At 50.2% G+C, this 24,932-nt stretch overlaps 1 protein-coding gene across 3 annotated transcripts in view; it reads right to left on the reverse strand.

Annotated features, from left to right (window-relative positions):
* LOC119445780 (monocarboxylate transporter 12-like) overlaps positions 1-24,932 on the reverse strand; it is a 95,402-nt gene that overhangs the window by 36,202 nt on the left and 34,268 nt on the right. Inside the window, exons 1-4 of one of the 3 annotated variants that reach the window (XM_037710057.2) lie at positions 22,449-22,678; positions 21,426-21,689; positions 10,689-10,786; positions 532-845 (exon numbers count right to left, since the gene is read on the reverse strand). In XM_037710057.2, coding sequence (XP_037565985.1) covers positions 532-845; positions 10,689-10,786; positions 21,426-21,575 — 562 coding nt within the window. In that variant the 5' untranslated portion in view covers positions 21,576-21,689; positions 22,449-22,678. Of the gene's footprint in view, positions 1-531; positions 852-10,688; positions 10,787-21,425; positions 21,690-22,448; positions 22,679-24,932 lie in introns of those variants that run through there. The other 2 variants (XM_049663614.1, XM_049663615.1) reach the window with 2 other exon arrangements.

Below are 24,932 nucleotides of genomic sequence, written 5' to 3' on the forward strand. Positions count from 1 at the left end.
TTGCCGGTGCTGCTGCATGTCCAAGTTTATACAGCTGATAAAGCTAATATCATTACTCTGTATAGCTCTCTACAAATTTGCTATCGCAATTGATGCTTCGCCTTTTAGGTGAAACTGCGACAACTTTTTTTATAATTCACGAGTATTTAATTATTTAAAACGCAGTGCGTTCTTAAAGAAAAACATCAGCTTGCAAAGTCACGTTGCCATTGAAAACCAGGAGGGCGAAGTCTAGGCAAATCCATGTACTAACAATCATTTCCATGCAGGCTGAACCCCCTGCTTGCAGCGGCCATTGACACTATCGTAACAGGTCCATCTAGTAATGGTACAAATTTCTATGGCGCCGGCGTCCCGATTTTGAGGCGAAATCTGCAAGCAAACGCTCTCGCATGAAGGGGTAGGCACCATGACATGGTAACCACTCCGAACGGCACGAGGAACGGCACCGTGAAGTGAACGGTACTATGACGAGATGAACGGTGGCTGCGCGGTTGAAGCCTTACACAACCCACCAACTCGAAAGCTCACCTCCACAGTCGATGAGAGAGCCGATAAGGCTGACAGGCCAGGAGGCGAGGCCGCGTTCGACGTTCATTTGCTCCATGATTCCGACCATGAGGAAGCCGGAACAGCGGCTGGACGACGACTCCATCGTAGTCATCGCGAAGGCCAGCACCGCCACCCACCAGCATTTGTCGATGCCGGCCGCCTCGGCCTTATTTCCGATCCGTACGTCACTCAACTTGGGTGCGGTGGGATGACAGCCACCCAAAGAAAGTCTTCCAGACGCAGCCAAGCACCGTGGTGGAGATGGCGTGCGTTCGTGTGACTCCGGCTCCAACCTGGTGCTGAGAGATAACTGCGCGTACTTAAGAGGAAGCTTTACCTCAACATTGGCAGAGATATATTTGCTATTATGTGCGCGAAATGTTTGCTCAGCTATATGCCTAGCAAGCTACTCCAGGGTATATTGATTATGCATGAAATGACCAACTTATGCACAGTACGCATGCAGACACATGCACGAGTAACGAGCCCAAGGATACACTGTAACAAGCATCTAGAACGTCTTGTTCAAACCAGCGTCACGGAGCACAACTAGCCTGATTCAATTATACAGAAACGTTCAAATCGCTTTCTCGACAGCCGCTCCAGCAATTTTGACTAAATTTGTTGTGTTTAAAATAAAGTTGCTGGCAAATGTGTGGGGGAGGGAGGGGAGAGGGAGTTTTAGGGGCGAAGCACCTTAGGGCCGAGCCTTGTCCGCCCCTGGTCGTCGTCCGTAGCTCTGGTTTGCATGAAGTCCGCTAGGGGCGCTGCTGGTGCACAAGGGCGTTCGTTCCCGACGCGCGCTCTCTTTCTCTCTCCAGCCATGGATGATAACGGTCGTTTCTGATAACGGCGCGCCCGCTATGGATGAAAAGGCGAGAGTGGCGGCTCAACTGCAAGCGGAGTCGAGGGCTAGCAAACCTGCTCCAGCATGGCGATACAGACAGCAAGCGGACCCGGAGTCTAGGGCGCGGGAAGCTGTAGCAAAACGGCAACGCCGGCATGCGGACCCGGAGCTGAGGGCTCGCAAAGCTGCACCAGTACGGCAACGCCGGCAAGCCTAACCGGAGCTGAGGGCTCGCAAAGCTCGCGCTTGAACCGAGCATCGGCGCCAGAAACCTCAGGTAGAGAACGCTGCCGGTGTTCTGCCGCCGCTTCCCGCGCTCTCGCCGCCTCTGGGTCCGCTTGCCGGCGTCGGAGGATTCACGGTTAACCGAATGATCCCCCGGTGCTTCGCCCACTCATCATCATTCACTTCGTAGATATGCGTTTTTTTGTTAGTACTTGAATTTAAGCAGTCACTTTAGGTCTTGAAACCCCAAAAATAAAAAAAATAACACTGTAGAATAAGGTGTACAAGTCGGTAACTATAAAATCAAAAAAAGTTTTTATAATGGTTTATGCTGCAGCTACGGAGAAATCCAAAACTTCCAAAATTATGGTATCATACACAGCTACAAAGTATAGAACAAAATAAAGAGTAAAATTTAAATATAGTTACGACACTTTAGATATAGTTACTTCTAAGAAACAGTATAGTCGCTCAGTGAGTTTCAATGTAGCTGTACCGATATTTCAAACACACATAAAAATTCAGTTTGCATCACTCAGTGCCGTCCCGTGCATTGAAATTAGCCGGAAGCCTGAGAACGAGATGCATAACTTCATAGGCAACATGTGCTTTTTTCAATAGCAAAGATTTAGGAACATCCCGTGCTGTAACAAGTCACAATGTGCAAAGTGCTCCAATTTGGGTCCTCCACTATTTCAACGTCAATAAACCGTGCAAAATTAAACGCAACTTCGAATGGTATCTAATCCATGCTTTTAGCACGAAAGTGTTTCATGCCGCCTTTCACGACTGATTTCCTGTAACGGATGTGACGTCGGCTCCGGTGCCGCCATCTAGAAGCGGTGAAGCGAAGTATTGCATCGTGACGCTAACGAGCGCCGACAGGGAGCGCTTCGGTAGTCACAGCGCAGCGGAGGCTCCAACGCGTTTTATATATAGAAAAATCACCAGCCCTTCCCCTGTCGAAAAAATGGGGGTAAGCGAAGCTTGTCGCGTGTGTATCTGACCTTCGTCAGGGTAACGTTCGGAAGCCGTCGCCGCGGGATTCTGTGATCGTCGCTGACGGCGGGCTTCGGCTTTGAAAGCGCTGGCCTCGGGATCGTGGGCTCTTCGCTGACGGCGAGCCTGGGCTAGGGGAGCCCTCACGCTAGAATCGGCACGTCGACGACGAGGCCTTTCCCGAGTGAGCTCACGCCGGCGTTTATAAAACAGAGTTTGCTCCTTTGCAGAGCGCACCACGCGTGGCTTTCCCCTCTGTTCGCTGAAACTGATCTGAGACGAAGGAAGCCCGGAGGAGCGTGTGTCAATCCGCTTTCCTTATATGTCTCTAGGGCCTCGCAACACACTAAATGAACCTGATTGGTAGCGCGCGTGACACGTGATCACGCGTGTACCATATCCAATGCGTGTGTGCGCCGCACGTGATTTCTTTCTTTTTTTATCTCTAATTCTTTCTGTCTTCCTTCCTTTTTTTCCTTCTTTATTTCTTGTCCCTGGTATGTGCCATTGAGCTTGAACTCTTTCTGCACCACCCACTCAGGACCGGCCAACTTTTCTGCGTGACACCACCCCCACCGACACCTGTGAGCCTATAAAGCTTCGCTTAATAAATAACTTAAGTGTAGCCTCGTGCACATAGTTTCATACAATAACTATACAATAATCATACTATCAAAAACACCATTAAAACGATTCGATGGCATGATTCGAGCACAGGAGCTCTAGCAGGGAAGCTCGATAAGGAAACCTCTACGCCATGGATGCATGCATGGACAGGCCACATAAAACACCCTTGTGAATTTATCGCGGACAAGCCAGTGCATTGAGATGTTCGGCACGTTTCGATTTGGCCACCTCGACAAGCTGAACCGTTGTAATAGTAGCGATTGTGCGTGTTCGCAGCCTCTTCTGCATTTCGAAAAGTATAGATTCCTCTGAAATTTACAGCGATAAAGGCATATAAAGCGCAATAAACAAAGCCACAAGAATATCTAAATCCACATGCACGAAGATAACCTTGTATAGGCAGTTAGCGTCAGGTTAGCCTGTGGCGCCTCGTCGCCTTCGGACTGCGGTTTCAGCGTGCATCAGCAGTGCATCGCCTACTGCTTCGCTTGCGATGGCACCATCTAAGACAACTGCTGCGCCGTGGGAATCTCGCTTTGCTCCGGCGAGAGGCATGCCCGCGTGAAGCAGAATGCCTTCGCGCGTTCGCGGCGCACGGTGCGAACTTTGCAACTGGCATTCCTGCATATGTGTGCGTCGCAGCTCAACTCGCTGCCGTAGACACTACGGATCCGGACCAGAACGCTCGCGCCTTCGCCAAAGCCACTCGCCAGCAGGACGGCACTCGCCATCGGGACGCCGGGGCCAAAAAAACCCGCAACACGGTCGCTGGCCCACAAATCGTGCCTCATTTCGCTGCAGCGGACCATGAGTTCACGAAGGAAACATGCAACAGCTGCTCTGAAGACACGTTTTACTTCCGTGATCTGCCGATTCCCATGAAAGAGGGATCAACCATTTTTAGAGCGAAGCTTGATATGGCTAGGTGAAACGAAAAAGCGTCTGCCCGTCGCCTATGTGCCGAAAACTATCATCATCAACATTGGCTCGAGCGTCGTCGTCTTCTTCCGCAGCTGGCTTGTTGGCGCTCCTCGGGTTGCGCTCATGGTCGGCACGCGCTCGTGCCACTGCTCCCGCGTTCGCCGTCGTCGTCGTCTTCTTCCACAGCTGGCTGCGTTGCCGCTCATCATTCTTGCGTAGAATTTCCTTTCTGACGTCGTAATGGGGAGGCCTTGTTTACGGGGGTAAGAGCCGTTCATTGTCTCACGTAACGGACAGATTAAATGTTGAAGCCATTAATTTTGGAAGAATCGTTAGCGGCAATGGCGGCCAATGCTGCCAACCACGCCGCCGAGCAAACACGAGACATCGAACGGAAGCGAGAACGGGTGACTGCGGGCATACCGTCAGGGACGTCGTTCTCTCCGTCGCAGCCGAACGTGTGTGTAACCTCATTAAGAAAGACAAAGACGTAAGCAATTTTTGAGAAATACTTTAATGAACCGTCGGGATTAACCCAGTCATAAACACGGGGGCCGCACGTTTTAGCTTCGCTGGTTAACATCTGTATGGAGTGCTTGGGCGGTGATTTTTCGTCTTTTTCCGCGGAGATTGTTGCCGGCCTTCGAGTGGACTCAAGATACACGGTTCTCGGCGCGCGCATAAAGGCCGCGGTTTTCACCTTCGACGGACAGCACGTCCCTTATTACGTAACGTACCAGAGCGGTGACTACAGATGCAAGCCTAAACCGAAAATCCGTCCAATAATACTGCAGAACCTGCCTCGCCATCGGACACCGACAGGATATCTGTCCTCAACCGAGAGCCAACTTCTACTACACATGCGGGCGCGATGGAGTCACGGAAGAACAGGACTGTCACTCGAAGTGCAAGATTTGCGGCGGAGACCACGAAACGGCAGGCAAGAAATGCAAGAAGAAACTCCGTAACAGCCCGCCCCCCTACCAAGTAAGAAGACAGCAGCTTGACAACGCTCGCGTCCGAGAGAGTCACTCGAGCTCAAGCACCGCAGACTTCCCCGCGCTGGTTACCAACTCGGACAGCTCACAAGGGCCCTCGCCTCGACAAAGACCTGGCCGGAGACGCTCTCGCTCTATCCTACAATCGCGCTCTACATCCCGCTCTCGGTCACGGTGTCACTCCGTTAGGCGAATGACTTACGTCGCCGCGGCGAACGGAAGCTGCGCCTCGAATTCCTCACGCAACACAAGCAGTTCGGGCGAGACAGCGACCATGCGGACTCTCGAACATAAAGTACGGGATCTACAGAGGACGATACAACAACAACGGGTAACCGAGTACAACACGCCAGAACTCGAGGACAGAGTATAGCGAAGAGAGTAGAAGAAAGCATACGAAAACAGGTAGAAGCCAAAATAAAGAAGCGGGTAGACGAACGGCTGCAAGTACATGAAGCGAAGATTCTTTACCTCATTGAACGACGCATTCAAGCCTTCGAGGTAACCCTCACTACGAAACTTCTCGCATCAGCAGACAGAACCATACAGACAGTGATAACTAAAATCATTGAAAAGGTAGAGCCATTAACCCGTACGGTCACCACACTCGACGAGAAACTGGATGGCTTCATGGCACAACCACACAACTTCATGACCTATGCTTACAAGAATTTCGTGACTCATGAAGATCTGGCGGAGCAGTTAGGAACCAAACGTAGAATACTAAAGACAGTGCGAGTGGAATCCACAGAGGATTCTAGCTCGACAACACCAAACCACCTACTCGAGGTGGAGGACAACCACCAACAGGGCGGCTCTCAAACGTAGACATACCGAGTCGCTTCCCACCCTCCGCATTTGACACTGGAATTGCAGATCCTATAGACCCCGCTCGGTCAACCTGCAAGAATATCTCAAAACAAACAATCCTGATATAATCACGTTACAAGAAACTAGCACCAACAAAATAAAGTTCCCCGGCTACAACACTATGGCACACACTGCCCGCACCGCAATTCTTGTGAAGAAGACGCTAACCGCACAGCCTCACGAAATTGAAGACACTGAAATCGAACACGCCATAGTGGAGTTGTTGCCGAATCGCAAGAACCAACAGAGCCTATACCTGGTGTAGTGCAGTGACCTTATCAGTGTTGTGTATGTGCGTGGACGGTTTGACAACTATCGAGACATGTGAATTAAGAATGAAGAAACAGAAGAAGGCGAGCTAGGGACAGCTTCAAAGTAGGTACGAGCCATGTGCTGGGGACATCATCATCAGGGGCAGCTTGCGCGCTTGGCAGCGCTCAAAAAAAACGAAGCAAATTAAGAGAAAAAGGAAGAAGAAGACGCGGGTGCCGGACGGGCAGAGCGGGCTCGTGACTGGAAGACGCAGGACCAGTGCGCTGTTCCGGGAGCTCCTGCCGCGGTACCTGAGGCGGCCCTGAGGACAACGCGCCTGCCTGTCGGTGCAGATGCGGAGTGGCGCCTGGTGCGACGCCGTTTGGAGCAGGCCTGGCTGCTGCCTGCTCGTCGCCTCCTGTTGGAGCAGCTTCAGGCTGTGTCCGGGGCGAGGCCTAACCGAGGCCATTGCTCGAGGCCTAACCGAGGCCTTTGCTCGAGGCCTAACCGAGGCCTTTGCTCGAGGCCTGAGGCCTTTGCTTGGAGGCCGCCTCTTGCTCGAGGTGGCATGTGGAGTTGTGGCGGTGGAAGCCACCCGCCTGACACCCATTCGAGTGCTCTGGCCACGGTAATACAGCCGTGGGCCATCGCCTGCCTCATCTGATGACCAGTGCTGTCATCCTGCCTTGGCTTGCCTCCACGAGGGTCATCTCCAACGGAAATCGTCGCGACTGCTCGAGACGACCTACCGCCGATCGACGAGACCATCAGGACTGAAGCTGTGAGACGGACTTGTTTTTTTTCCTTGAACGCTGCGCGTAGGACTTAGTGTAGATGTGTGCGTTTTATGAACCTTTGCTCTGTAGTCAATGTTTAGTGCTTGTCTTGTCTCAGTCCTATCATGTTAGATAAATGTTCGTTTATATCCGTTCGTGCGCCTCTGACGTTCATTACCGCCTGACTGCACACAGACATACGTGCCGAACTATTCCATCACACCTGGTCAACTTTTACAGCCCGCCGCAAGAGCAGCTACTCCACTACGACCACTTCGTCCGGGACATTCGCAAGAGCGTTAACGGCAACCAGCTTGTTGTATTAGGGTATTTTAACGCCCCACACGCGGCCTTGGGTTACCCCAACACCACCAAGAAAGGGGCACGAGTTCACGACGCCGCACAGAAGCACGGCCTTACGTTATGGAATGACCTGCTCCAACCCTGCTGAGTGTGCAGCAGCGTATGGAGGGACGCCAATCCTGATCTCACGTTCACTCGAGACGTGCGAAAGGCCACGTGGACCCGACTCCCGGACACGCTACGGAGCGATCACCACATAATTCAACTCAAGGTTGAACAACCTCACCGCGCGCCCAAGACAGGAAAGGCGCGACTCACTGACTGGAACGCGTATAGGAATGAGCTCGACGACGTTCGGACGTTGAAGACGTTGAAGCTTGGCTAAACGGCATCGTGGGTGCTGCTGACAGTCACACTAGGACGATTCAGCTAAACGAGGACAATCAGGTGGTCGATAATCACCTACTGCACTTATGGCAGGCTCGGCGATCGCTTCTCAAATGATGGCGATGGCAAAAGCTCAACCGCAAGCTCCAGCGTCGAACTGCCCTATTAAGCACGCAGACATAGGAGTACGCTGAACAGCTAGTGAGCCAGAACTGGCGATCCTTCTGCGACCAACTTCGAGGGACGCTCAGCACAAAGAAGACTCGGCATATACTTCGTGGCCTGGCCGACGACACCCACACCAAAACCCAACAAAGACATACAATGCACCGACTAATTCACAACTATGGCGGCACAGGGATCAGCTTCTCCAAAAACTTCAGACGAAACTACACCACTCAGCTAACTCGCAAACCACTGCCACCAACCTTTCTACCATCAGGGAGTACGAAGGAGCGTCGAACGAAGAGCTAGATCGGCCTTTCACACAGGCAGAGGTACAGGCGGCCCTCTCCAGGGTAATACGCAATACGAGCCCGGGCAAAGACAGAGTCACCAACAAGCACCTTCGACAGCTAACCCCTCGGGTGTCGGCAGCTCTTCTTCGGTACTATAACGACTGCTGGTATAAGAGGGAGCTACCAATAGCCTGGAAACAATCAGAGGTAACCATAGTACCCAAGCCGAACAAACCCATCTCCATCGCAAATCTCCGCCCCATCTGCCTTACGTCCTGCACCGGGAAACTGTTTGAACACATGGTCAACGAGCCGCTCACCACACATCTGGAGGACAACGATCACTATCCGCACACCACATTCGGCTTCCGCCAGATGCCCTCTACGCAGGACATCCTCTTCCAGCTAAGGGAAGGTATTCTTGGCCATTTGAGCAAACACAGCAAGTCATCCATTCTAACTCTAGACATAAAGGGCACCTTCGATAACGTGAGCTATGAAGCCATTCTCCGTAGCCTAGAAGATATCGGCTGCGGTGCCAAAACATACGCTTACAGGCGCGCTTTTCTTACCAACCGTACGGCCCCAGTGGGAATTGCCAATCTCCGGAGCAAGACCTACCTAACAGGGGTACGCCGCAGGGTTCGGTAGTCTCGCCACTCCTATTCAACGTGGCCCTCCTCAAACTTCCCCGCCTCCTATACACCTGCCCAGGGATATTTCATGCTCTATATGCAGACGATATCACACTGCGGACGAGAGGTGTGAGCACGGGCGAACAGGAGGACCGTCTTCAGGAGGCGGTCAACATCATCGAACGGTACCTGAACACCTGCGGCCTCCACTGTGCCCCGGATAAATCCGAGCTATTAGTACTCGGGGCACGCACCCGGAGCCGGCCCCCAAGCCACGACGCACCGAACCCACAGGTCCTTCTTCAGGGACTCACTTCGAATCCTCGGACTGAAGGAAGGGTCCGGTATCGCCACACTCCCTATAGGCTACAGAACACCGTGGCACAGCTGACTCATCTGATACGACGGGTGGCAAATCGCCGCAATGGCCTCAAAGAGCACGACACCTTGTGAACGGTACAAGCCCTCCTTTACAGCCGTATTACATACGGAACCCCTTGCATCAACCTGAAGATAGCCAAGAAACAAAAGCTAAACCTTCTAATACGAAAGGCCACGAAGCTCGCCCTAGTACTGCCAACAACCGCCTCCACTGAACGATTGCTTCGCATGGGAGTTAACAACTCCTGGGAACAACTTGCGGAAGCGCACCTCATCAACCAGATCGAGAGATTCAAGTTCACAACCACAGGCCGAGCAGTCCTCCAACGCACAGGATACGCAACCAACCTAGAACTCGATGGCGAACATAAGGAAAAGATCATGTCGAAGCTCCGAGATTGTCTACAAGTTCATCAGATCCCTCGGAACATGCATCCAGAGCACCATCGAGCGAGACGGCTCGCCAGGGTAAACGCTGTCAGACACAGGCACCGTAACGACCCGCAGGCGCGCTACGTGGACGCAGCCAAGTATCCGGTCCGAAACAACAGCGTCACAGACTACAGGGGGACGGCATTGGCGTTGGCGACAATTCTCGCCAAACGCGCGGACACAGCAGATGAGGCCGCTATATATATATAGTACTCGCCACCTATACAAGCGAGGATGCCACAGTGGTCTTCAGCGACTCTCAAACAGCGGCACGCAACTACATGAAGGGCAGTATCTCCATCAAAGCGATGAACATATTGAAACGTGGCGACACTCCTCCCCCCTACACCTGCATCATGTGGGTTCCGGGACACGAGGGACTCGAGGGGAATGAAGCGGCAAACACCGCGGCCCGCGCAAGCGTCAACGGGACCTCCCCGCAAGAGATTCTCGACATGTCCCACCCACCAAAATCAGCGGAGGAAATGGAAACAATACCGCTAACTTACCAAGCATTACTGCAGCACTATCGGCTTGGACGCAGGGTATACCCTCCACCACATCCAAAACTAACGAGAAACGAAGGCACCGACTACAGGCGACTCTGCAGAGCAATACCTTCACCCACAGAAGCTTACTCCATCATTTCCACCCGACGCTATAAAGCTAGACCTGTACACACTGCAACGTGCCAGAAACCATGGCGCACCTCCTACAGCAATGCAAGCACACCCGAGCAAGCATCACAACGACACGACCAATAGCAGCAGACGCAGACCCAACCCTTCTCGCTGAGACATGGGAGGCTGCGATCTCCAAGCCGGACCTGGTCGACCAGCGCGAACTCGTCGCCCGGGCCCGGAGGGCGATCCAAGCCAGAGGGTTCCTGGAATAAGGGACCTTCCCACCTCGACTGTCAAGTCACTGCTTCCAATAAAAATTTATTCATTTGAATCTTCCTTACAGATCTTATCAGAAAGGAGCGTCGCTGAATAAATGTTAGGTCATAAAGGTTGAATATTTACTTGGAAATGGTGAACACTTCATTTGAAGTCGGACGTCTTGTATTTCCATCTTCCATTCTTTGCGAAGTCCGCTGTTCCATATGTGGCGTGCGGGTACCCTGCGAGTTTAGAGGAACATATGAATAAAGCATTTGTGCATTCTGTTTCGTTCGTCAACATGAATAAAAGAGAAAGTGAAGTATATTCAATAAGGCGAAGTACGTGAAGGCAAATAAAGTAACCAATCAAGACTGCGCTTATACCGGGACAACATGAAACTCGAAAAACAAGCTCACTTTACACAATGAAAACGCTATTTTTATTTCTGCGTTACAAATTCACAACGCAAAACACAACAGATATTATTGCGATAAAGCAAGTGTACCTAATACTAAGGCACCATAATGTAAACTTGTCTAGTACAGAACAGAAAAACAGAAAACTGTTAAACTTCTACATCCTAACTTTTCAAAATATTCATCAGAATGTCTGAAAACGCTCTTTCTCCAGCGTTGTATTGCTAACCTGCGAAGGACTTCAACCTCGGAACGTGAGCAATGGGAGTACCCTCACTTTTCATGTTCTGTTTTGCACAAGAAATAAACGTGTACTTCTACAGCGACAAATAGGTTATAGCGCCCGCTTTGTGACAGTAGGTTTTTCAGACTTTATTTGCGCTCGTCCATTCAACTCACACGCAAACTTACGCCGACTATATCGCCAGCGTATCAAGAATAACTGATTGGACACACACTTGTATCAGTGCGCCTAAGCCATGATAACGGCGACTAAAGCGACTACACATGATTGTCTGAAGCTAAAAGTTTCGTGATGTTTCACAGGGTAAGCGACTGGCTAGCGACGATATATGTGTTTGCTGCAATCTCTTACAAAGTACAGAACATATAGCTTCCAATCTACGGCGCTCGAAAAACTTGACGATCACCCTTGAAGGAGGAACAAGTACAAGTAGAAAAGTCCAGAAAGCTTTAGGCACTCAAGGCTTAAAATGCTTTGCTCCCGTTCTTAAGGACTTGTGAATTGTGTGAGCGACATAGAAAGTTGTAGCACGTTGCATCGCGTTGAAGTGTGCATTTCCTCTCTCTCTTTTTTTTATTGCTTCAATCCCCTTTTACTCCCTGTCGCCCTTTCCCCAGCACAGGGTAGCCAGCCGGTACTTACAGTGGCTAACCTTCCTGTCCAGCATTGTGCGCTGTAAGAAAAAAATTTATCGCAACTGAGCACACCGGCGTGCAATTAAGCAGAAAATCAGATAGTGAATGCACAGGGAAACTTTCTGAGTCAGAAACATGACAGACCGCGGTTTGATTGTGTTTGCCCAACAAACAATGAAGAGCAAAACGCACTGATCCTGACTTATAAAAAAGCGGAAAGTTTGGATAACTTTCCGGAAACGGAATTTCCAGCCCCGATTTTAGTACAAGCACCGTATGCGTTGCACGCGCTGTTCGGACGACGCGTAATCAGCACCGAAAAAGCTTATCTGTCCCCTGAACCTGTGGCCAAAGCTTCGTGTCGTCCACGCAAGCACCGCCTACGGTATGCGCCGATATAGAGGTTTGCTGAGCCGCACCGTGGCGCCATGCACATACATTGTAACTACGGAGACAGCTGAGGCAAACAGTGAACACGTCACCATGTGATCAAATATGGCGGTGCCCACTGGATCCCCGCGAAAGGGTACATATGCCTGTTTCGTACAATTACATTTTCATTGCACTGGAAGTGCGATCGCAGTCGCATGCGATGGAAATCGCAGTCGCAGGTGTCGATCCCCTTTCAGCGGCTGCGACCATCCGGTTGGTTGTACAGTTTCGAGCAAAAGTTTAGAGACCACGGCATCAGCAAAAAATTTTTATATATTCAGTCGCAGCTCCACGGCCTCGAATTGGCTTAATATGTTGTATTGGTCAAATACGTGCACGTATACGCATGCACTCTTGATTTCAGCCAAAACGCCCAGGCTGCGAAGAAAAAAAAATAAAATCCTGGCACCATTGGTCCGCAAGCTTTTGCTCGCGACCTTACATCGCACCGAACGCTGCGATTTTTCGTTTAAATTGCGCCTAGACTGCCGGGAGCTATTTCAGGGTTTGTTCGGTAAATGGCGTCCGTCGCTCAACACAACGTTTATGGCTACTTTCCTTATCTATAAACGTTGGCCCAACAACCTTTCAACAGTTCAACTAATTCAGCGGGGCCGTGCATGGATTGTGCCAGCGGTACGTGTCATCAGCACCAACACGCGATGAAGGCAGATCAAACTCGTACGTCAAATTTGTTGACACGCTACGTTGCTAATCAAGCGACGCTTTCTTTTTCTTTTTTTGACTAAGGCTTCGGGTGCTGATAGTACGTATACTTGTGCGTGCCTTTCCATAATAACATGCGCTGCGAGTTGTAAATGCTACGGGGTGTCCCTCACGAGAAGACAAGGCCTTCGGATGTCATCCCAATTTTCCATTTTGTTGCGTACAATGACAAGGTAAACATACTAGGTAGCGAAGCTTCCGTAGAAGTACACACGTTCAAAACATGTCGGTTCCTAGGCGATGATGATGATGATTTAGTGGCATCCTGTTTGAAACGGGGCGGTGACAAATAGCCACCCAGCCTGCTTGATTTATTAAGGTATGCTATGCATGTTTTTTGTCTAGCATTTTTGTATACATCTCATTATTTCTTTTTTTTTCTCAAAATCTACCTTGTACCGCTACCTATGACTGAAGAGATCTGGTCGTCTCTGCGGTTCAAGGGGCTCAGCGCCATCTGTGTGACGAGATAACACTACCGACAGACGAAAAAAATAATGTGATGCCATATCCGTTAAAAACAGACCGTGTATTATTGCGCGCAAAATGACATGGACAAAAGAGGGAACACGTATAACACACACGAAGCGCAAACTATCAACAGATTTATTGCGAGAAGACGTGACCTTTTTATACCTTGCCACAGGCAGTACAGCGCATGACACCAAGGGCGGAACCACACCGACACAAAAAATCAACACGCGCGTGACGTGCTATTCAAATACGCTATTTCCTTAGCTGATAGGGTGATAGATGCCATGCTAATACACTTATCTTTTAGAGTTGTGATGCAGTGGGCCTCAATAATGAGTGGTGTCATCTCATTGTTCGACTTTTCAATGATCATGCACTCTTTGAACCGGCTCCGCGAGCATGCTAACAACGTAAATAACAAGACGGGAGGGTGCCCCCCCACCGCGCTCCCTCCGGCGCTGGCTTCCCGCTTCCTTGCTTGCGCGTGGGTGATTGAGTGCGTTCGCTCTCCGTGATAGCGCGCGTCCCCGCACGCTTCCGCTCGGGCATACGGCGCGCGGTGAATATTTTATCTATAGGGAACCTCACGGCGACGGCGACGGCGATGACGACGGCGACGGCAGAAATCCGGTTGAAGTGTCCATATAATTACTATCGCAATAAAAGAGAAGACAGATAGTTCAGGGGGCTCGTCCGCACATGGGTAGGCAGCAGAGGCGGCAGGGACCGGCAAGGGCAGATACGCGCAGCGATATGCTGCTATGGAGGAGCGGGCACGACCACGGTGTCTAGGGTGCCTCGATGTCTTCCTCGCCCACCACTCCCCTTCCACTGGGAAGTCGCGTTTGCTCTCCGCCGTGCGTGCGTTCGCTTCCCGTGAAAGATGCGTCCGTTCGCCCTCGCGCGCTTTCACTCGCACATCAGTCGCGTTAGCTCTCCGCCGTGTGTTCGCTCCCCGTGAAAGCGAGCATCCCTCGCCCTCGCGCGCATTCACTCGCCCATACGGCATACGGCCAATGAGAGTTCCTTTTTTTTTCAATTTCCGGACGCGACGACGGAAAGGTGCGCCCTTAACAGCTTCGCTGTAAAAGGAAATCAATATCGTACGTAGAAGTCAGCTGGTTGCATCCTATCCTGTGAATGATAGCATATTTTCAAGTGCGGATGTTTCTTGCAGATCCACAGCTAATAAAGTGTGCAGACATATCACAAGACATACGCCGTGCCCAACAAGACACAGAAAACGTTGCCATAAGGTTGAAATTGCATTTATTACTACGCAAACACACAACCATATCCCGTCATTACTGCCTCTATGAAATAAGTATCATGCAACTTGGAATATAGACAAAGTCAGGATTACATTTGTGTATCTGAATCTACATTTTGTTGGATTATGAGCTGCAAGCGAAGAAAGTAAGCTGAGGATGGATACCACTAGCACGAAGCACAGCAGCCCTGCAGTCACGGCGCACACCTCGGCCAAAAGAATGACGGAACCTAGTAGCCTTCCAGCGGATGGAAATGCAGCTCCAGCGGCGCCAAAAAGGTTTCGCTCATCGCAAGGCCTACCCCCTCCACCGACACATACGCCTCCGGTGTTACCAACGACATCGTGGTACAAAGTGTTTATCAAGCCTCGTGCTAGATACGACATGTCCACTCTGCCCACTCTGCTCATTCAAGCGGCTGCCTCGAGAAGTCCAGATTTCAAGGTTTCGCCCTACACAAACCTACCAATACCGTCTCAGTATGGGTGCCTGCTATGTCACTAGTTTATAAGCTCCAAGAACTGCAACAGATCCAAGTCTCAGAAGAATGTGTCCTTCTAGTCCAGGCGTACCTCGCCAGTGGTACTGATTTAAGGCGCTATGTGGTTAATGGTGTTGACCATGACGAAGAACCTGAAACGCTCATGCGGGAAGTTTCATGTCCTACGCACAAGGTCGTCGCTGCTTGCTACCTAGGTAGCGGTCGTACGTGCCTACTCATGCTTCAGGGTCCTAATTCCCACCTGAACGTACCCTGTACTACGGCTGCGTATTGCGCCCGCGCCCATTCGAACCCTCTGTTGTGTACTGCTACTCCTGCTTTAAACAGGGACACATGAAGTCATCGTGCCCCTTTCCACCTAAGAACGACAACATGGAGCCTGACCCATCAGCATGCTTTCGAAGCGGCCTATGCCAAACAAATGATCATGACATCACTTCCCCGACATGCCCTACGAAGTTGAAAGGTACTAAGAAAGCTCGATAACGCCTCTCTCTGGCAGCAACCAAGCACCTCTTAAGGTCCATCGATTAAACAAGTCCCTGCGTACAACCGTTACGCCGTTCTCGCATCGCTGGAAGAAGACGCTAGCCAGGTGACAACAGCAAGTACAGCGACAAGTGATGTGGCCAAACCTACATATAGCGCAGCCGTTAGGGCGTCCATTTCGCGACCACAATGGCAACGGGCATCACAATCGATAGAAGACGCTCCGCCTCCCTTGGCGAATGAAGAATTCCAGATCGACGCTCGCCTCGCAACTCTCGAAAAGGAAATCCGGCGTCTGAAGGAACGCCGTACACTGCTCCAGCGTCGTCATGACGGAGCGCGGGCATCACAATCGACGTCGGCGTTCATTCCTGCTCACGTGGTTAACCCAGCATCTATGTCACAGTCTCTTTCACCCCAAGAACTCTTGGGCTTCGTTGCGCAGCAGCTCCAGCATCTCACCTCGGTTCTAGTGGCCAACCTCAACCTGTGATGGCTGCTACGTCTTCAAGTGCGCCAGAAGGCATTTTACAGTGGAACTGCCGCGGCATCGCTGTGAAGGTCGGAGAGCTGCGCCAGCGTCTCAGATATGGGAAACTGCGTGTTTGGGCCTCTACTGCTTCAGGAACTAACGCCCTGCCACTCATTTCAAGATTTGTGGCATACTCATCGCCTTCAATGCTGGACAGTAGGAGTGCTACGCCTGATGTCCCTTCCAGGGAAGGCTGCCATTTATGTACGATCCACCCTTTATCAGAACCGTGTTGATCTTTCACGGTGGTGCACTTTATGGCCAGAAGTCGTGGCCGTATTGGTTCGTCTCCAACGCACAGACGTTATCATCGTTTCGTACTATGCACGCCCCTACAGTGGTCATGCGGCTCGGTTGTGCCTCGGCTGGTTGGCGCACCTACGACAGAAACATCATGGTTGCCCCATTATGGTAGCAGAGGATTTTAACGCGCCCCACACATCATGGGGTTACGCCATTTCCAGTGCGCGTGCTACGTGTGTGCTGGACACATTTGTAGACGCCCAATTGACGCTGCTTAATAATGTGTCAGTGCCTACTCGTCGGCGGGACCATCCTCGCGCGCCGCCACACTCACCGGACCTGTCTTGGTGGCTAGGAAGGACGACTGTCTCGTGGTCATGTGAACCCGACTGCTGGGGAAGTGACCACCATCCGATTCATCTTGGCTTTACCTTTGGGCGGAACAGGCCGCCTTCGCCGGCTGTGCCGAGTGGACTGGGATCGATATAGGGCGGTATCGGAAAGCACTGTATCTAACTTCATGCAGGACCCGTCCCATTGTCTTAGTGCGGCACTGGTTGAAGCAACCCGTACTTCATGGGTGGATGAATCGCGAACCACTCCAGATTTGCAACTTCTGCGTCTCTGGGCGTCGCGCCGCCAAGCAGAACTTGCATCAGAACGTGACCCTTCATCAAATTCCCTCCGGTTGGAGGCCCAACGCCTTACTGCAGTAGCTCGGCGCCATGAACACCGCTTAGAACGTGGCCACTGGATAGGCTGGTGGTCTTCCCTAGGCCCTTCGTCGTCAAATGCCTCTATTTGGCGCACGTTCCGTGTAATGAAACGCGGTCGGCGGCCTCCAGAACCTGCAGCCTGCACGCTGTTAGCATCTGGCCAGACACCAGCAGTATTCGCCGAAACGGTCGCCCACACCTTTTTAGATGCGAAGCAGCTTATGGCGGGGGCTTTGTCCGTCTCTCCTGCGTCCCGCGGCGTCCCACACCCCCACAGCGCATGCGCGTCCCCTCCCCCTCTCTTTCCTCTCCTATGCTCCCCCTTTCTCTCGGTGCGCACGACAGGTGGTGCGACAGCTGCATACTCCGCTGGGGGCGCCACGGTAGTTCCACGGTATGAAAATGACAGAGCGCGCGCGCCTCATTCTCTCTCCTGTGCAGCGCCGCGATGAGCGCTCGGGCCGCTGCCGCGAAACCATCTCCCGCTCAAGCTAACCATCTCCCCGCTGCTTCGCATCCACACATGGTTCCCTTTCGCGGGAGATGGAGTAACTTTTTCCTGCTTTGGACACAGCACCGCCTGCTTTCGTTGTTCAAAACAGCCTTCCCACGGACGCAGGCGCGCCGCCTACGCTCGCCGACATCGAGGGTATACAAGCTGACTTCACTATGGCGGAATTTTTAGCGGATTTAGACCTGTCGAAGCCAGGCAAGGCACCAGGACCGGATGGCATACCGTATGAACTGTATAAAAACACGGAAGGCAAGGTTCTCGATGTGCTGTTAGGTGCCATAAACGAAGCTTGGGCTATAGGAGCCATTCCTGATTCTTGGCGTCATGCAGAAATGGTCCCTATTCCCAAACCCGGAAAGCCCCCGTACAATATCGCTTATATGCGCCCAATAGCGCTAACCTCAGCGTTAGGCAAGCTGATAGAGGTGATGCTCGTGACACGTATTACATGGTGGCTCGAGCGATACTCCTGGTACCATCCTGGCCAAATTGGGTTCCATCCTCATCTGGGAACCGAGGATGGCCTTGAGTACCTTTCGTCTATGGTTCTCATCGGAGGCCGCTCCCGAAGAATTCGCACTATTCTGGCAATTGACATCCGCAAAGCGTATGACCATGTGAGTCACGAAGCAATTGTTCGAATTCTTCATTGGTTTCATTTGCCTAGCTGTGTTTGCTCATTCTTCCAAGCCTTCCTGCACGCTCGCACCTTCTCCATTCGCCTGGCTGGCCACGCAGCAGGTCAGCTTGTCGCACATCGGGGTGTCCCACAGGTATCTGTGCTCGCACAAATCCTTTTCAACATTTCCCTCCTTCCTCTAGCTTGGAAGCTAGCGACAATACGTAACGCAAGATACGTAACGTATGCAGATGACATAACCGCATGGTCAGTTCATCCTGAAATCTGCCGCCAAGAACAGGCGCTTCAAGAGGCCCTGAACGTAACACACAACTGGTGCGCTCACATAGGGCTTGAAATTTCCAAGGACAAGACAACGTACATGTCAGTAGCGAACAAGAACGCTTCAACTCTCCGTGTACTCGGCCTTGAAATGGATGCCTCCAGATCTGCGGGACCATGGGTCAAGAAGGCAAAGAAACAAACCACAGAAACGATACAGTTGATACGTCGAATTGCGAATAAGTCTGGCGGAGCACGCACCGACATGGCTCGCCTTCTTGTCCGTTCCGTACTGTAACAACGACTCGTCTACGGAGCCCAGCTTCAATATTTCACGACAAGAAAATGGGCTCACCTTGAGGCCATTAATCATGAAGCAATGCGTGCCATAACGGGACTGCCACGTCTAACTCCGCTGCTAACCTTACAGGCCGAGTCCCAACTAAACACTCTTGACGAACTGGTGTACCAGCGTCGATGCGCACGCGCCCTTAAGCTATCGAAACTATGCTCGGCTGCTACACTTGCCCGGTACGTGGGACATGAAATAGAAAACCTAGCTTCTACGACACCCGATGTAGCTCCCGGGAACAGGGTACAATTAGGTGACAATAAGCCTCTTGGTCGTCTGCATAGCCCGGTTCCTCGCCAGGCGAACGCTCAAGTTTCTCGACTTCGTCGCACCGATGATAATCAAGACGATTCGACTCTCGCAGCATACACTAACGCCAGTGTTAATGGTACCACGATTCACACAGCTCTCGTGTGCCCATTGATACCAGAGGCAGGCCAGACGAGCTCGTATGTTGCCGATCCTGCACCGCCGGCTTATCTTGCCGAGCTTGCCGCCATACGGGACGGCTTGGCCGCGTTGCTTCCTTTTGTTCAAGCTGCTCGATATTCTCAGCTCATCATTCGCACGGACTCGACTCAAGCCATGGACGCCTGCGGACAACTGCTCCAGGAAAAAGAAAACCTCCGACGTACCACACGAGCTCTTATACCTCCGCGTGGGTCAGACCTCCCTGGTGGGTTAACCCGCCGAGAGGAGGTTACGTTACGGAGGCTGCGTGTCGGGGTCGCACTCACCCCGTATGTGACCGCTCTCTGGGCACAACAGTACCACGGTCCCTATGATACATCGTGCCCATTTTGTGACACTACGATTCAAAATGTGCCAGTGACACACCTATTATGCACGTGTCCAGGACTTCACCTAATCCGTCTCCGCCACCTACGGGCAACAGGCCTTCGGCCTGGCCGCCCACCCGACCTTGAACGTTGGATTCATGGACGATATCATCGTTCACTTCTAGATTTTTTGCATGAGTCAAGTCTGTACCTGTATTTTTGATATGTTTTGTATTATGCCTAAGGGCAAGCTTTCGAAATAAAATAAAAAACTGCTCACTGTGTTATTCCGTGGTGTGATTTAATGGCATGTGCGTGCGGACTCTGCAAAAATTCTACTCAGCCGAGCTTGCTCCTACTCATATTCACCAAAATTCTACTTGGCTGAGATTTCTGTGACTCAATTTCATCACACGTCTACTCAGTTGAGCTTGCTCAGACTCATATTCACAAAACTTGTAGTCAGCTGAGCTTAATCTGACTCATATTCACAAAAATTATACTTAGCCGAGCCTAAGTTGACTCATATTCACCAAAAATCTACTCAGCCGAGCTTGCTCAGAGCCATATTAACCAAAATTCTACTCAGCCGAGCTTGCTGTGACTCATATTCACCAAAATTCTATTCAGCCGAGCTTGCTCTGATTCATATTCACCGAAATTCTACTCAGCCGAGCTTGCTTTGAGTCATATTTACCAAAATTTGACTCACCCGAGCTTGCTCTGACTCATTTTCACCAAAATTCTACTTAGCTAGGCTCATACGAACACAGCCTCACGGTTTGGTCCAAGTCTTAGCTGATGTTTGAGTCAGTTCACCGAGCTATGTATACTACGTGACATTATAGTTGTGAGCTGAGCGGTGCATAAGCAAACATTGCATAGGAATCCGTGTTTTATCGGATGAAAATAAGGACAATTGTACACATTGCAGTTAGTTTAAAAGAATTTATTTGATCATTGCCTGAAAGCATCGCCTCATGTCGATTAAAACAAGCACATTAGACATGCTACGTATTTTTGCTGATACTGCTGGCTATTTTGGCCATTACTGGGTGGCGCAACCAGGGTTGCTGCAGACGCCCCACCTCTATGGGGCACGAAAATAGATCAGCGGCGAATCGTCGGCGTTAGTCAGGGCCGAGTGAAATAATAAATGCCCTTAACTTGGTACTGCCCGTTCCACTCGGACCAGTACATAGAGATAGCAACTGAGTAGGAAGCCTGGTGTGGTTGCAGTGTGTGTGTGTGTGTGTGTGTGTGTGTGTGTGTGTGTGTGTGTGCAAAACGCTTACGCCAGCAGTAGAACGCTGGCCCTCGTTCTTCACCGAGTCGATTGAGCGGAGCCTGACACTGATTCCACTTCGCATCGCCGTTTTCCAGCTAAACGCATTCCGTGCCTTCGGAGACACGATCCACCGCGCGCCGGCAAAGCATGCACCGTCGATAGCAGGACAGTATGACAGCGACAGTAGTGCCGTGAATGCGCCTTTAGCGTTCGTACAATTGCTTTTCAAAGAAAAATGAAAGTCATGCCCAGCACAGGGCGCAAATAAGCACAAGGTACGAAAGGCCGAATTAGGAATAAAACTTGCTCCATTTTGAAAATTTTCTTTTCGAAATTTCTCGGAAGAAGAGCCATCCACACTCACCTCGCTCTTTCGTTTCCGCTCATTGTTGTTGCACGAGGGCGACATGAGTTGCTGGATTCCATTCGCCAAGGCGTCCTTCCGAGTGAGCGATCTGCCTTCTTCCAAGCATGGGCACTCCAGCTGCGCAGTTGTCTCGCTTTTCCGAGCCATTGATCGCGCCTTACGACGTCCTGCTGGAGTCCACTGATCCTTCTGCGACTGATGCTGTCGCCGCAATGCGAAGCTGTGCCTCTCTGTGCTGCACCTGTCGGGGGCGTTTCGTCACTGCAATAAACGATGTCACAAGCGGGGATAAGCGCAGGACGCTCTCGTAGCAACCTTGTTTTTGTTCATTTTTTGAAGATACGGGAAAAGGAAGAGGAGAGTGTGTGTACTGCCTTCGGATGAACAGTTGGCAGAGTAACGCGAAATACGATTATAATCGTACGGTAAATACGATCATAATTAACCGTGTTCATTTGATCGCTCCGCCACTTCTTCCTTTCAAATTTCATATTGTTTTAAACAAAATTGTTCTAGCAGTCCTTTTAGGCAGACAACACTTACTTGCGGAATGGCGCCTAAGTATGCATGGCGACTATGTTAAAAATTGTTAGCATGCAAGCCGATTTTTGTAGCAACTGATGCGTGAATGAACTAAAGAATTGCATTCGTTATCTTTTCGGAAGCGTTGTGTGACACTTGTTTCTTGACTTTTTTTTTCATATAAAGTTGGCGCCCAAAGCGGATGCCTCATAATTCGTGATCTTCAAAAGTACTATTACTGTAGTGGAAAGTGCCAAGTAGAATAGACTTTTCGTTCTTTTTGTTCCTTGTTTAAATGGTGGCAATATTAAGTGACTCCTCTTTCGTTCCACCAAGCCACATTTGACTGAGCTCATAATAACCACGAGGAACTACAAAATCAGAGTGAATGAAAAGAGGAGGTGGAGTGGCCTCCAAGGGCATCAGCATCAACGTCATGCATTTCTTAGGCTATCCCACGCAATCAGCATATGTCATGATTAAGGTTAACAAACTTACAGTTAGGCGTAGTTCCTGTGGTGGTGCCAGGGTAATGAGGAGGCGGGCAGCGTGAGGATCAAATCTCCGACAGGCGAAGGCCGTTCAGAGTACACTTATATTAAAGGGCACGGACACGCTTCTTGAACGAAAAACAGCGCAGCAACAACATACGCCGCATCTGCCGAAACTGCCGACTTGAAGAAAGTGCTACTGCCTATAGCGAGCTGTATCTAAGTACCGAGGGTGAATGTTTCAGGCGATGCCAGCAGGTGCGATCAAAAACACTATAAAGCTTACCTCTATTATCTAGTTCGAAATCTGCAAACATAATGGGTTTCTCCGGCTGGAGTGAGTCAAAAATAAATAAGCATAGAAAGAGCTCAGTGATCAATCGAGCCCCGCACATTTTTCTTCGTGACATTTTAAAGCGACTGCAGTCTACGCAAATATAAAAAAAGAAGCAAGAGAAATGTCGAGGGGAGTGAACCTGTGCAAGATAAATGTCAAGGGGAGTGAACCTAATGTCTCAGCCGGTCCCAGTTACGAAGAAGATGAAGAAAGGTACACTCAATTGCTTGCTCTTTACTGTCAATCAGTGGTTTATCAACTAACAGAGCCTCCAGAATGATTTAGGGAGGCCAATGCTCTACTACCGCATATATTTTGCGATTCGCAACCTAAGTGACTCACCTGCTAGCACACGCCAATTAGCTTATGTAACCTTTGTTCGTACGCCACTTAAATTCGCCTCGTCAATCTGGTCACCCCATCAAGATTACCAAATTTCAATGTTAGAAGCAGTACAAAACAGAGCCACCAGATTCATCTCATCCAACAACGAAAGGCATTCCAGTGTCACTAGAATTAAAGTAGTCTATTCCCTTCAAGCATTATGTACCTGTAAAATCGCTCTGTTGTGTCTGATACACAAATAAAGTCATGGCACAACACGACACAAATTGCCCGTTGTAACCACACTACGTACTTCTAGGTGTCTTCATAATCACCTCAGCCCCACGCGAATATTTCGTACAACCAAAGCTTTTAATTCCTCAGCGTTGCCACTGGACATAACACACTGGAATGATCTTACTGACAGCCTCGTTTCCATCACTAACGGGAAACATTCCGCGAGAATTGGTACTCTCACTTCTTAAAGGTTGTGCGTTGATTATTGCATAGAATTTTTATATTCATTAATAACGTTACTTGGTTCTGTTTATGCTTTATGTAATATTGTTGCACTTCCTCTCCCATAACTCAATGTTGCGCTTGGAACCTGTGTTATATTTATGAATAAGTAAATGAATAACTAAATAAATTCGATCTCTGCGAGGAATCGCAGTCTTCTTCTTGGAATAATGCGTCATGTTATCTCATGCTCATTTCATAAAGCTGAGTCCCAGTTAGCTTAGCTGTTTCAGATTTTTCCTGAACTTGAGTACCGGAGAGCCACGCAGTGACCTGTGCTTCCGCTTAAACTAGCACCTAATTTCGTGAGTGTCCTATAGAAACACTGAATAAAGTAAATATATAAGTTTTGAGTGAGTATGACTGAGTTTTATACACTGTATTCTTCATAACTACCCGGCTAAAAAACTGGGTGTTCCTCAAAAAGACCAGCCCTGGCGGGGTAGGGGCATTAGCATTGCGCTGCCATGCCCGAGGGCGCAGGATCGAATCGCCGCCGCGGCAGCCGCCTTTCGATAGGAGTTCAATGCAAAAACGCCGCTGTACCGTGCATTGGATACACGTGAAAGAATCCCAGGTGGTCAAAATTAATCCGGAGCCCCGAACAACGGCGCGCCTCATAGCCATATCCCGATTCTGCCACGCAAAACCCCCGATCTAATTTGTTTCCTCGAAAGCATTACATATATTTATATTGATGGCGCAGGCGCGTCGTTGAATTCTTGCATCCCGTCAGGTTTGATTTCTCTGTATACGCAACGCGTTAGATTCACATTCACAAACGCTTTCGAGCACGTATATATACAAAATCTCTCTTACGCAACAGTATTTTGGAAGAGCAAATTGCAGTCAAATCTTATTCTGCAGAGATTATTAACCCAGGCCAATGGAAAAGAGCAGTTCCAAAAAAAAGCATTGTAAATTTACCGCAGATGCATTAAAACCCCTTGAACAACATGTCATGAAATGCCTACAGCTTGAACCGGGAATGTTGGAAGAAGGGTTGTCTGCTCACATTCACTGGACTGCAACACCAATTGCCAGTGTGTTAGCTTGCATCTCAGCGAGTGTGTTTCTTTGGCAGTACTATTAATAATTCTCAACAAGCGTCAACTCTGCAACTAAAAAAAACATTAAAAAAACGCGCAGCTTTGAAAAAATTCACTGCCTAATTAGGAGAATGTCACAGCGGGTGTCATCTAGGTGTTTGCTTGCTCGCCAAAGGAATAAAAAAGTAAGGACGACTTTACCATCTAAAAATAATTTCTCTGTGGTGCGTGGATAGTGCTCGCTGCGCCTTCTGAAATACAT

The sequence above is a fragment of the Dermacentor silvarum genome, chromosome 3, assembly GCF_013339745.2.
Source record: "Dermacentor silvarum isolate Dsil-2018 chromosome 3, BIME_Dsil_1.4, whole genome shotgun sequence".
Lineage (NCBI taxonomy): Eukaryota > Metazoa > Arthropoda > Arachnida > Ixodida > Ixodidae > Dermacentor > Dermacentor silvarum.